Raw genomic sequence first — 14,087 nt, forward strand, 5'->3', positions numbered from 1 at the left:
GAGAATTTAGAAGACATCTTAGGAGAAGATCAACCTGAAGCTGATATAAGGGAACCTAATACAAATGAAGGAAATGCTGATCCTGAACCATCTGGAGGAAGTATTGGCAACAATACAAATGATCATCATGGTCACAGTGGTCAAAGTGGAGGATCATCAAATAGGATCTACATCAGCTCAGGGGGAGTAAGTCAAAGTGGATCTACTAGTCATCACACTCAACACAACTATGATTTTGGTGAATCATCAAGATTGAATCTGCCAAGACAAAGGGTATGGAGTAGAGACCATCCTGTTGAACAAATCATTGGTGATCCAGACACAGGAGTGCAGACTAGAAGAGCAACTCAGAATGAATGCAACTTTGCTGGATTCTTGTCTCAGACAGAACCAAAGAAAGTTGAAGAGGCTCTAAGTGATCCAGATTGGGTATCTGCAATGCAGGAAGAACTCAATCAATTCGAAAGGCAGAAAGTTTGGAAGCTAGTGCCAAGACCTAAAGGAAAATCTATAGTTGGCACTAGATGGGTTTTTAGAAACAAACTGGATGAAGATGGTATTGTTACGAGGAATAAGGCAAGACTGGTTGCAAAGGGTTATTCACAAGAAGAAGGAATTGATTATGATGAAACCTATGCTCCAGTTGCTAGGCTTGAAGCAATCAGAATGTTCTTAGCATTTGCAGCACACTCCAACTTCAAAGTATATCAGATGGATGTGAAAAGTGCATTCCTGAATGGTGATCTGGAAGAGGAAGTCTATGTTGAACAACCCCCTGGGTTTGAAGACAAAGAATTTGAAGACTTCGTATACTTTCTCTTCAAAGCACTCTATGGCCTGAAGCAAGCCCCTCGAACCTGGTATGACACTCTTTCCAAGTTCTTACTTGAAAATGGTTTCACCAGAGGTATCATCGATAAAACTCTTTTCCATAAAAAGCATAAGGATGATATAATTCTTGTACAAGTATATGTCGATGACATTATATTTGGTTCTACTAATGATCTTTTGTGCGAGAGATTTGCTAAGTTAATGCAGAGCAAGTATGAGATGAGCATGATGGGAGAATTGTCCTTCTTCCTAGGACTTCAAGTCATTCAGAAGCCTGACGGTATTTTTATCTGCCAATCTAAATACATCAAGGATCTTCTGAAGAAATATGGAATGGAAGAAGCATCTCCTGCCAAAACTCCTATGCCAACTGCTGTCAAACTTGATCAGGACAAATCTGGTAAGTCAGTTGACATCACGAAGTATCGAGGTATGATTGGCTCTCTCTTATACTTAACTGCTAGTAGACCAGATATCATGTTCGCAACTTGTTTATGTGCTAGATTCCAGGCTGATCCTAAAGAGTCACATCTTATAGCTGTTAAACGTATTTTTAGGTATCTTAAGGGAACCCCCAATCTAGGGATTTGGTACCCTAAAGATACAGGTTTTAATCTGATTGGCTATACAGATTCTGACTTTGCAGGATGTAAGATTGATAGGAAAAGTACTTCAGGAAGCTGTCAGTTTCTTGGACGAAGGTTGGTGTCATGGTATAGCAAGAAGCAACACTCCGTGTCTACGTCAACAGCAGAAGCTGAATACATAGCTGCTGGAAGTTGCTGTGCTCAAATCTTGTGGATGAGGATTCAACTACAAGATTATGGACTCATGTTGGATAAAATTCCGATTCTGTGTGATAACACGAGTGCCATTGCCATTGCCAACAATCCTGTTCAACACTCCAGGACAAAGCATATTGATATCAGGTATCATTTCCTTCGCGAGCATGTCATGAATGGAACAGTAAAGTTACACTTTGTACCTACTGATCAACAAATTGCAGACATCTTCACTAAACCACTAGACGAATCCACTTTCTCTAGACTGGTTGGTGAACTTGGGATGTTAAATATGTCTAATTAATTAGACAAGAAATAACTGCAATTTGTTCGTAAGTTCACAAGTTTTAAAATGTTCATATTTTCAGGACTTGTGAATTTACAAAGTGCATCCAGTATTTTACATATTAATCTGATAATTAGTTTTAATTATTTGCCATGATTTATATGATTTGCATAATTTTATGTGATTATGTGATTAATTGCTAAGTGGTAGATATCTAGAATTAATTTTCTTGAATTATTTAAGTGCTTATATTCAATTAATGAATATTAGTGTTTATTTGATTCATATTTTAATTAAATTTGATTAATGGATTTGAAGCAATTCAAATTATTTTAAGTTGTCCATTAATTAAATTTTAATTAAAATAGCTGCAGCACAATTTATTAAATATCTCTTAACTAAATTTCAATTTAGTTCAAATTTATTTAATTGTGATATCAATTCGTTAGAATATTTTGATTTTAATCGAAATAAGTTTGACAAAATTGATGTGCCTTTGAGAGGAAACTTTCGATGTTTTTGCTCAAGTATATATATACTGTTAATATATAAAAGGCGCAACATTTGACTAGTCAAATGTTGCGCCCCAGGTTAACATATATATATACTTGTAACTTCGGAATTTTCTTTTCACTCTCTAAGTATACTGAATACCGTTATGGGCGCAACATTTGACTTTTTAGTCAAAGGTTGCGCCTCTGAGCGTTTAAGTGTATATGTATGCCTTGTGGAGTTGTGGTTCCACTTAGAAATTCGTCTAAGTGTGGGAGTTGCGCCTCTCGTACACAGTGCGTGTATGAGGGGCAAAACCGTCTTTTTAATCTTTGCGCCTAGTATGTACACTGTGTATAGCATAGGGGCTATTCTCGTAATTTCATATATTGCGCCTCCTATCTCTGTGTATGTATAAGTGTTAGACTTAGTCGTTTTCTTTGTTTCATCCTCACAATACACACGCAAATATACACACAATTTAAAACCCTCCCCACTGTTCCAGAACTCACGAACTCGAACACTCTCAAATCCACAAAACCACAATCAAACCTTGTCCATTTTGATTTCTGAGACTAGAATCGTGATCCCCTTGACGAGCACTTCAATTTCATATAAACCTTTTTACGATCCATAACCGTTTTTCGTAAGGGTTTTTCGAGACTTTTCACCTTCTAGGCTAGTTTTGTACGAGATTTTAGTGTCCATAATTTGCAAAACCGATCCCATAATTCTTAGAATTTCGAGTAGAACAACATACTTGAATTTCATTGAATTCTAAAATTCTTGGAATTAGGGTTTTACGGAGCGTTATTATTTAATTATTTTCGTGACATAAGTTGAAATTTGTTCGTTATTATTCGTGAAACGAAATTTATAATCATTTTTAATTCTAAATTAAAAATGGCTGCAAATTTTGAGATTCCGAAAACAAATTTCACTATTGTTGAAAATAATAATTTAATTACGCAAGCAAATTATCGACGCTGGGTTAGATATATGTCAGAATTCTCATTTTCACGGTTTGCTATGACAGAGTCTGTTTATCTTAACAAATCTCTACTTCGAGATTTTCTGTCTTCTGTTTCTGTTGTAAATGAAGGACAGGTATTTGGACTCAAGTGTGTTATTCAGGGACGAACACTGATGATAACTGAACAAACTCTGAACAATGCACTCCATCTGCCAACTGACAATTTTGAAGCTGTTCCAGATAGGGCTGAAAGGATAAACTTCTTCTTTGCTATTCATTGCCAGAGGGAGAATGGTGATCTTCCAGGAAAAATGTACGTCAAGCATTTACCTCGAGAATGGAATTTCTTCTTTAATTCCATCTCTCATGTATTTGCACCAAAGACTGGAGGGTTCCATGGAATTACTATCTTCAACCAGGAAATAGGAATTGCAATAGCACAGAACACAAGGATAAATCTGGGACACTTAATCATGGGAGCTTTTCAGGACTCCTTAAGGAAAAACAGGAATATACTCCTCTATCCTCGGTTCTTCCAGATTGTGCTGAATCAACTGCTGACTCCTGCTGAAAGAGCTGTCTATCCCAATATAGACAATGTTATATGCTCTTTCATGACTACCAGGGTCATTTCTATGCTGGAAAACCATCAGAACTACACCAACAATGAGGATGTGGTTCTTCCGGAGGCAATGCAAGAATTCTTAAACAACCAGAACTTGCCTCCACCACACATTCAAAATGTTGCTGATCCAGTGGTTCAGGAAGAGGAGGCCCCTGAAACACAAGCTGAAGAAGTCACTGAGTCATCTCATCAAGCTAATATCCCTGAGACTCAAACTTCACAAATGGAAGAGGAAGTGATAGTGGAAGATGCACAGACATCCTCAGATGACAATGCTCAATCTGAAGGAGAGGATTCATTACAGGATAATTCTACTGATTCTGAGGATGAAGTGAATACTCCTGTTCAAACCACTGCAGCTGATGTGATGGTGGATATTGATGAACTCTTCACCAACACTTACAATCCACTGCTACAGTCAGGTATCCCTTCTGACTCTGACAACCTGTCTTTCAGTGCACCTGATTGGGTTCAGAATCTTTTGGATTCCAATCAGCTTTCACCACCTATCACAAGTGCCAATGAATTTGAAATCCCCCAAGTTCATAACCAAGGCACCACTTCACAAACACTTGTAGCAGAAACTTCTCAACCCCTCAGCCAACCACTTCATATTTCTGAGAGAGAGGGAGAAAGTGCCTTAAGTGCACCACATAAGGAGATTGTTTCTGAAACTGCAGCTCTGTCTCCTAGTCAGGAAAGGAGAATAGAACCTGAGACAACTGCAGATATGTCTATTTCTTCACCACCTCAGCCACATGATATTACAATGCACAGTGAGGTTGCACACACAGTTGAAGAATTGACGGTTGCTAACACTTTGTCGTCCATGTCAGGGATAGACACTGTTGTTTCTGATCCTATTCAGGGTCAAATGCCTTCACAGGCTTCTGGGGGAAACTTGGATGAATTGCCAAATTCTCCATCCTTGTCTACCCCCCTGGGAGGAACATTCCCAGATCCCTTAAGGGACTCTTCACCTCTCGAAGGTGAACGGCAATCTGTTTCTGAGCCCTTCATATCAGGAAGTGTGCCAGTTATAGAGGACTTGTCACAAAGTCATTCGCCGTCAAAGGCAGTTGTGGGAAACCAGGGTGCTTCGCCTATTCAAGGATCACATCCTTCGAGCCCTGTGTCTACTCACCCTGAGATTCCACCTCAGGATCCATCAAAGGACTCACTACCTTCGAGTAGTTGGCAACTTGTTTCTAATGACTCAGATTCATCTGACGAGGAAACTGAGGACGAAGGCTTACGAACCTTCATTGCACCTTCTGTGACCTCTCTAGAAGAGGCTAAGAAGATTTCTTCTGCAGGTACATCTAAGGCTGCTGGAACTTCTTTGAGTGAGAGGGAAACACCAACTGAACTTGATATACAGAAACCCTCTGACCCACTGAGTGTTCTAGCTTTGAGTGAAACGAGAGAAACACCTACAGAACGAACAAGTGAGAACCCAACAGCCACACCTACAATTGAATCTGCTATTCCAACTGTATCTGTGACAGAATTTGAAGCTCTGAAGTTCAAAGTTCAACATCTAGAAGCTGAGAATCTTGTTCTACGGGAGGAGTTAGTGGAAATAAAATCAACTATGGAACAAAGGTTGGCTGCTCTTGAAGCTAGATTGCTGGCATCTCAACTCTCCAGAGAGGATTACTCAACTGAGGGGGAGAGAGCAGCAGAAAAAGCAAAAGGAAAAAGGGTGATCACAGGGGTGTCTGAAGAACTGATTGATTCTGCTCTTAAACATCAATTCAGTTACAGTCATGATGAATACATCCCTGAGTTTGTTGATGATAGAATAATAAGGATGGTTGGTGCTGAGAATGATGATCTGGAAGAAGGAGAAATCCCAGACAATGAAGTCTTTGCTGATGAACTTGCATATCACAATGACATCTTCCCTCCTCAAGAATTTGAAATTGCAAATCCACAAGACATTGCTGATGTTTCTAAGGATTATGCTGAGCAAAGGAGAGCAAGGGAGAAGTTAGAAAATCAAAGACGAATTCGAAGGGAAAGGAGACTTGCCAACTTACATAAAGATGGAGCTGAATGGGACATTGCTAGATCTGTGTTTGATTTTCCAGAGGTCACTCAAGAAAACAATGATGACGAAGTGAAAGATATCTTTGACTCCTTCAGGAACAATTACAAGGATTTACATGATTATCACGAGGTGTTAAATGATATCATTTCTACTGTGTCTGTTGCTGTGCTTCCCAGAAGAGGATGGATGGTAAACATGTCATTTGAGCTACAAAGAGAAGGCCATGGACTCAAGCATGTGTCAAGTCAGTTTCTCAGAGATCTATCTTTAACTGAGCTGTTTGTGGTAAGAAATAAGATCATCTCAACCGGCAGAAAGCATAATGAAGTATTCAGAGATATGGTGGAAGAATGGATCACTGATATTGGAGTTGAAATTCATGACAAACCTTCAGTTATCAAGTATTTCAAGGATGGTATGATTCAGAGTATTGGACTCACTGATGAAGCATTGTCAACATACAATCCTCGTATACTGAAATATCTGGAAACTCAAGTCAGGGAGAAGTGCTCAAGGACTAGCAAGGGAAGACTAACTGCAGAACTGCTATATGCCTATCGTCTGAACTTTGCTGCTCTGAGAGACTTAGACTTATCAGCAATCAATCGTCAACCACCATATCCACTGCCTCCACTCAATCCTGAAATTCCTGAAAATCCAAAAGCACCTGTTGTCACTTACAATCCTACTTCTGTGATATTCAAAAAGAAGAAAGACTCTGAGGCCACTTCTATACCACTCACAGAGATTGGAAAATTCTCTTCCAAAAGAATCATTCGTGCTGTTGCTGCTGTCAAGTTATCAGTTGTGAAAGAAGACAAGAGTGTGCTCAAAGATTTGATTGATCTTCTAGAAATAAGAAAAGCTGTAGAGACTGTCCATAACACTTCAAGGGTTCGTGCTCATCCATCAAGAATCATCATGAAAATTGAAGGAATGGAGATGAATGTCGCCTTTAAGAAGTTGAAGAAAATGGTTCATGTCCAGACATTAGAAAAGATGAAGAAGAATCTAGAGCAACCTCCACCTGAGAACACACTGGAGCAAGTGGCACTGAGTACCATCACTGCTAGGATTGAAGAAATTGAGAGCAAGCTCACTCAGAAGAAAGAGGAGGAAGCTGCAAAGAGAAAAGCAGAGCAAAAGCTGATTAATGCAAGAGCCAAGAAACCAAGGAGAGATTAGTTCAGGCTAGAGGAACAATGGCTGCTTGTATTTACTTTTGATTTCTGGAAATTGTAAGTTATGATCCAGACTGTACTTAGTATTATTTCCTGTTTAAAATAGAATGCTTTTTCATTGTGTCAGTTGAGTTATCCTCTTAAAGGATTTGCTTGTCGAACTCTAACAATCAAATAGGGGGAGATTGTAAAGCATAATGTAACGTAAATGTAATTACGATAACTCAACACAACAAAAGACAGGAAACAATACGTAAGTATATTACAGGAATCTACAGGTTGGAGATTCGATACGAACAGACAAAGTCAATCAAGATATCTGAGACGAGCATCCGTCCACTGAAAGAAGTTCATTAACATGTTCAAGCCTCAGTGAAGAATAAAGTACAATGTGTTTCTGCTATCAAGATTGCCTGAAGATCAAGTATCAAAGACCAGAAGATTCCAGTATATTTAATTTGATTATTTATAATCAGATTTATCGAAGCAACATCTAACCCGGAGTGACTGATCAAGTATATTATCAAGCAAAGGATTCAAGGAATCATTTCAGTTCGAATAGTTCGTGAACCAGACCAGTGCACAGGACGTCAGGACGTACGAAAGAATTCAGTGGATTCGATCAACGGATTAATTGATCAAGTCAATTAAACAGTTCAGAAGAAGACAATGTATTTAATTGCCATATATATATATATATATATATATATATATATATATATATATATATATATATATTATTAATTGTGAATTACTTGAATACAATTAAATTCAAGTAATTAAATAAAAACAATTAATTATATATATATATATATATACATATATATGTGTGTGTGTAAATGGGAAGGCTTGTGAATTCTGTCTAAGTCATAGACAGTATACATGCACTATGTGGCGCAAGGTTTGACCATAAGTCAAAACCTGCGCTCACATTGCCCTCTGCACTGTGGAAGGAATGAGGCGCCAGGTTTGACTAAAGTCAAAACCTGCGCTTCCCTTCATCACAGTGTAAATATGTTGCAGAATTGCCTAAGTACTCCATACAGTGAAGTTACCACTGCATTGGAGCGCAACCTTTGACTAAGTCAAAGGTTGCGCCTCCCATTCTCTTCACTAGCGCAAGTATGTGGAAATACAGAATTTCTCTTAGTCAAAAACCACAGAGGCAACAGTTGGGGCGCCAAGTTTGACTCCCCTGAGGCGCAATGTTTGACCACATACATATATATATATATTCACCTCTCAAGCGCAAGTTTGTGATATATGTATATATATGTATATGCAACTGGCGCCACTTCCACTACTGTAAGGAGTTAGATTTATTTTTATAAATCGAATCCGTCCAGGACGAACTCAAGTCGTCCAGGACGAACTCGTTAACCATGGTTAGTTGTTGGAAAGCCTATAAATAGAGCTTTGTGTTTTCATTTGAAAACAACTACACACTTTGTAAGTGCACACACTATACACATTCTCGAGAGTTAAATTAGAAGATCGTTTTTATCGAGAGTTTGTAATAGAGTGATTGTAGTCTCTGCAGCCGACACTTGTGTTGGAATTTGTAGCACCCGAGGATTATTTCTAATATAAGAATATTCCCCGACTTGCTGGAGTTATTTATTTACGATTGATTTAACATGGACTGAAACAAGATTATCCGCAATTAAATTAAATCGAAGAAATTGGTACGACGTATTCAACCCCCCCCCCCCTTCTACGTCTGATTGGACCTAACAGTATGCGGGATCAAACTGGAGTTGAATGCAGGATAAGTCTCCCAGCGCTGAAGACGGGTATGACACGCGCAGAACAAAAAAATGTGCAGTTTTTAGTGTTTTAAAAATTAATCAAAAAATATTTCTCATCTTTTAATCTGGACCGCAGGATGTAATCTGATCCAATGGCTAATCTAAGGGACTCCAAATACTCCCTTTTTTTTAGTACCCCATAGAACCTCTCTCTCTCTCTCTCTCTCTCTCTCTCTCTCTCTATATATATATATATATATATATATATATATATATATATATATATATAGAGAGAGAGAGAGAGAGAGAGAGAGAGAACTTCTTAAAATGAGAACCGTGAGAACTTCCTTAATTTATCATATTTTGGCTAATCTAAACATCAAACTAGTGGGTGCCCAATATAAAAAATGTATATAAAACTAGTCTCTTCCTAGCTAGTCAAAAAAAAAAATTCAAAAAAAAAGGTCCACTGCCACGTCATCAGTGATTTTTTTTTTATTTTTTTATATTTTTTTTCGGCTAGCTAGGTGGAGACCTTAATGATATACATTTTTTGTGAAGGTGCCCCTGGCGGGGCCCTTCAAATGAATGAGATTTTGATAAATTAAGAAAGTTCTCACAGTTCTCATTTTAAGAAAGTTCTCATTTGAGCAAGTGCCTATATATATATATATATATATATATATATATATATATATATATATATATATAAGTTAAGTTCTATGGAGTACATAAAAACATTGGAGTATTGGAGTACAAATCAAAAATTTTTAGTTTGATCTTATATAATATCTTTGATTATTCAAATTTTGATATATTCTATCATTTATAAGTTGTCTTGCACATAATTGTCAATTAATCATTAATATCTTTCAACTTTAACAAGTATTAAGATTATTGTTCTGCTAATTAGTTATATTGCAGAACATGGAATCCTATGATTTATAAAAGTAATTATTCTACCATTTGATCACGATATTTATGTTGCAGAACATAGTGTGCAGGTTGTCAAATATTTACAAATATTATTGGACAAAAAAAATTGAAATTTAGATGACTAGATTACATTTTATCAAACTTTGTACTCCAATACTCCAATTTTTTTTGTACTCCATAGAACTTAACTCTATATATATATATATATATATAGGCTTGTGCTCAAATGAGAACTTTTAAAAATATGAGAACTGAGATTTAATGTGAGCCATTGATTTTTATAAAAGAAAAGTTAATCCTGGCCGCTGAAATCTATGCATTAACTTACACTTTTACCCGACAATATTCTTTCGCACAATTTCATGATTTTTGTCTGTGACTACTCTCGTTGCTCTCTCTCTCTCTCTCTCTCTCATCTCTCTCTCTCTCTCTCTCTCTCTCTCGTGTTTTCTCTCATCCGTTACTGCCTGTCTCTGCAGCACTCGCCGCTACATATTTCCATCTGTATGTGATTCAACACGAGTATAATGAGCAATTCTCTTCAATCGAATTGATATTATAGATTTTTCGGTATGATAATTGAAGATATTTTAAGAATCAGTGACAATCAAGGTATTTTTGAGTATATTGAATGTTAATTTTTGTGTATGTTAAAGTTTGATTCTATTTTTGAGCTGTTTATGATTTTTGTTTTTGTGAGATTCTGAATATTAATTTTGTTGATTGCGTTGTTAATTTTGTTTTTGATTTTTTTAGTGTTGTATCTATTTTTAACTATTCTTTTGTAATGTGAGCTCTGTTTATGTCTAGTGAAGATGAGTAGTTATATAAGTTCTTTAGTAGTTATTTTGTATTTCTGTGTTTTTGTTTTTGTTTTTTTAATGTCCAATTGTCATAATTTGTGTAGGTGTTGGTAGCGTAGATTCAGCACGTGTTAGACGATATGTTGATGATGCTACATCTGTTTGTGGTCAAGGTTCTGGTAGTGTATCAGGTGTGGAAAGCGATGACTCTGTTTCAAATCTTAGTATAACTCCAGGAGGTAGTAGGTATTATTTGCCCAAGTGTCCAGATAATAGTTGTAAACCATTTGTTGATCAGTTGTTTGACTCTTTGGTAGCTGGTTTGAGTTTCTATAAGGAGTATGGTCGTGTTTGTGGTTTTGATACGCGTAAGAGTGCTGAAAAGAAACATGATGATGGTACAACTATTAGCAAATATGTGGTTTGTAGTAAAGCTGGTTTTAACGAGAAGAAAGAGGTTATAAGCAATGGCATTCGAAATGAAGTTGTACATAGAAGAACTGTTTCTGGACGATGTGGCTGCAATGCAAAAGTTGTTTTGGTTTATGTTGATGGAGGCAGTTATCGAGTGTCCAAATTTGTTGAGGCACACAATCATGACTTAGCTTCTGAGATTGGTAGGCAATTTCTAAAGGTCAACCGTGAAATGTCATGCATTTCTCGTAATTTTGTGTTTAATGCTTCAAAAGTAAATATTGGACCAAGTAAGGCATATACGTTAATGAAGGAGATGGTTGGTGGTTATTCAAATGTTGGTGCTACGGTTCGGGACTATAGGAATTTCAGTAGAGATTTGAAGGAGTACGTTGGTGAACGTGATGCACAAATGATAATTGATAAGTTTAAGGTTAAAAAAGATAGTTGTGAAACCTTTTATTATGCTTATGATCTGGATGGAGAAGGACGCTTGACCAAATTATTTTGGGCTGATTCAGTTGCTAGAAGGAATTATGAGATTTATGGGGATGCTGTTTCATTCGATGCTACATTTGACACAAATAAGTATGCTTTTTTGATAATTAATTTTAGTGCTTTGTATTATATTTATTGGTGCTTTGCATTCTGTTTATATATGCTCTGTATGCTATCTATTGGTGTTTCCTGTGTTATATTAGGTGCTTTGTTTAGTTTTATTCATATGTGATATATGATATGTCTATATTTTGTTGATTATAGGTATAATATGGTTTTTTGTCCATTCACCGGTGTTGATAAGTATGACAAATGTGTTACTTTTGCCTTTGCACTTTTATCGAAAGAAGATATTCCCCACTTTAAATGGGCATTTGATGAATTGGTTAAAGCAATGGGTCGCAATCCAGTCTGCATAATTACTGACCAATGTCCTGCAATGAAGCAAGCAGTCCCTGTATCATTTGCTGCTAGGGAAGGGAATCCTGCCACAAAACATCGTTTGTGCATGTGGCATATCATGGAGAAATTTCCAATGAAGGTATTGGTTTTGTTTTTTTTTATTTGGAGGTTGATTTTTGTATTTTTATGATTTGTTAATGTTTATATCTTTCTAATATTGGTTGCAGCTTGGGAACTTTTTGTGCAAGGAAACTGATTTTATGGAGAAAATGAAGAAATATATATGGTCTTCTACAATTGAACCTTGTGAGTTTGAGAAAGGCTGGAATTCAGTGTTAAAGGAATTCAAATTAGAGGGTAATAGGTGGCTGTGGGAGATGTATGCTATTAGAGCTTCATGGATTCCTGCTTTTTTCCGTGACAAGCCGATGTTTGGTTTAATGAGGACGACATCCAGGTCTGAAAGTGAGAATAATTTCTTCAGTCAATTTCATAGACAGAGCGACACTTTGTGTGAATTTTATTTGCGATTTGAAAGTGCAATGGATCGTCAAAGAAATGAAACTGATCGGCTTAATCAAGAGGGGTCATCTACAAAACCAGCTTTAGTTACAAAGTTGTTCATGGAGGGTGAAGCTGCAGATTTGTATACTCGACCAATTTTCTACAAAGTGCAGAAAGAGATGGTGGCATCAGGTTATGATATGAGAATTCAAAGTATTGGTCCTTTGGTTGATGGGATTAAGGTTTATGAAATGAAAGATGTTTTGGTAAAAGATCAAGTTTTTGAGGTAATTATATGCCTATCAGGTATTTAGTAAATATGAATTGCTTTTGCTTAGTACTTGTACTCTTTTAGTATAATATATTCCATTTTTTCAGGTTAAAGTCAGTTCGTTTCATGCAGAGTGTTCTTGCAAGAAGTTTATAATGTGTGGGCTTCTATGTAGACATGCATTTTGTGCTCTTAGACACTTTGAGGTTGTGAAATACCCAAAAAACCTTGTTCTTAACAGATGGAGTAAGAATGCAGAGAATATGTCTTCATCAAACTTACCAGGTGTATCAGATGACTTTATCAAAATACAATCTGTGTCTTTGAAGCAAAAAAATATATGGTTTAGTTTTCAGAAATTGATGAATAAAGCTGGTGTTGATATTGCAAAGTTGGCTTATGTTGAAGACATAATTAAACAGCTTAGTCATGATCTTGGTGATGACACCTACATAACAAAGAAAGCGCATCTGGAATTATTAATTGGTCCACAACCAAGTGATGGTATTACTGTTCATGCTCCAGAGCAGTGTAAAAATAAAGGTTCCGGACTAAAACGATTTGTTAGTGCGAGGGAGAAGGCATTAAACAAAGGGAACAAACGACCAAGAAAGTGCAAGCTTTGTAGTTCAACGTGTCATGATAAAAGAACATGTCCAACAAGAAAAAAGGTAGCTGCAGGAGAGGATTATCAAAGTGATGGAAGTGATGAAGATTAAGCTGAAATACCTTATTAATTTTCTCAATTTTTTGAATGAAGACTCTGTAATATAATTAAGAAATTATGGTGTGGTTTTCTAAGACTCTGTAAAGATAGTATTTGATGATAATGTCAAGATTTAGTCATTGTTTTTAGTTCATCGGATATTTTTTATTTTAGTGATTTGTGTACATTTTTTAGTGTTTTGTGTGTACATATTTAGTTTGCTACATTCAGATATAATTTTTGGTGCTTTGAATATACTGTTTGGTGATTTCTTTGATTTTCTAAGTAGGAAAAAGGAGTATTTCATGGAAAACTGTGTAAGTTAGAAATAAAATTAAGTGTGTTTATAATAATGTATATTTCAAATAGTTTTTTATTTAAACATTGAAGGAAGAAGGAAATTATATGCACTTTATTTTTGGTGCTTTGTATATATATTATAGTGCTTTGTATACTTGTTTTCAGCTTTTTATGTAAATTTAGTGATTTTAATAAATGTTTTGGTGCTTTCAATACATTTTTTTAGGTGTTATACATGTCTATGTGTATGTTGATATCTAAGTGCTTATTTTTCTATTTAGT

At 36.3% G+C, this 14,087-nt stretch overlaps 1 protein-coding gene across 1 annotated transcript; it reads left to right on the plus strand.

Annotated features, from left to right (window-relative positions):
• Positions 1-3,390: 3,390 nt before the first annotated feature.
• Positions 3,391-13,518, plus strand: LOC108225701 (protein FAR1-RELATED SEQUENCE 5-like). The gene is made up of 5 exons (XM_064080019.1): positions 3,391-3,658; positions 10,815-11,712; positions 11,887-12,163; positions 12,252-12,815; positions 12,907-13,518. Exons 1-5 carry the CDS (start codon positions 3,391-3,393, stop codon positions 13,516-13,518), a joined length of 2,619 nt encoding a protein of 872 aa, XP_063936089.1.
• Positions 13,519-14,087: the final 569 nt, after the last annotated feature.

Source organism: Daucus carota, chromosome 6 (assembly GCF_001625215.2).
Source record: "Daucus carota subsp. sativus chromosome 6, DH1 v3.0, whole genome shotgun sequence".
Lineage (NCBI taxonomy): Eukaryota > Viridiplantae > Streptophyta > Magnoliopsida > Apiales > Apiaceae > Daucus > Daucus carota.

What these genes read in the sequence shown, in the direction of transcription:
- LOC108225701 (XM_064080019.1), top strand. Translation starts at nt 3,391, where the DNA reads ATGTCAGAATTCTCATTTTCACGGTTTGCTATGACAGAGTCTGTTTAT. An exon ending in TCATTGCCAGAGGGAGAATG is followed by an intron (nt 3,659 to 10,814) that starts GTGATCTTCCAG and finishes TAATTTGTGTAG; the next exon opens with GTGTTGGTAGCGTAGATTCA. An exon ending in TAAAAGATCAAGTTTTTGAG is followed by an intron (nt 12,816 to 12,906) that starts GTAATTATATGC and finishes CCATTTTTTCAG; the next exon opens with GTTAAAGTCAGTTCGTTTCA.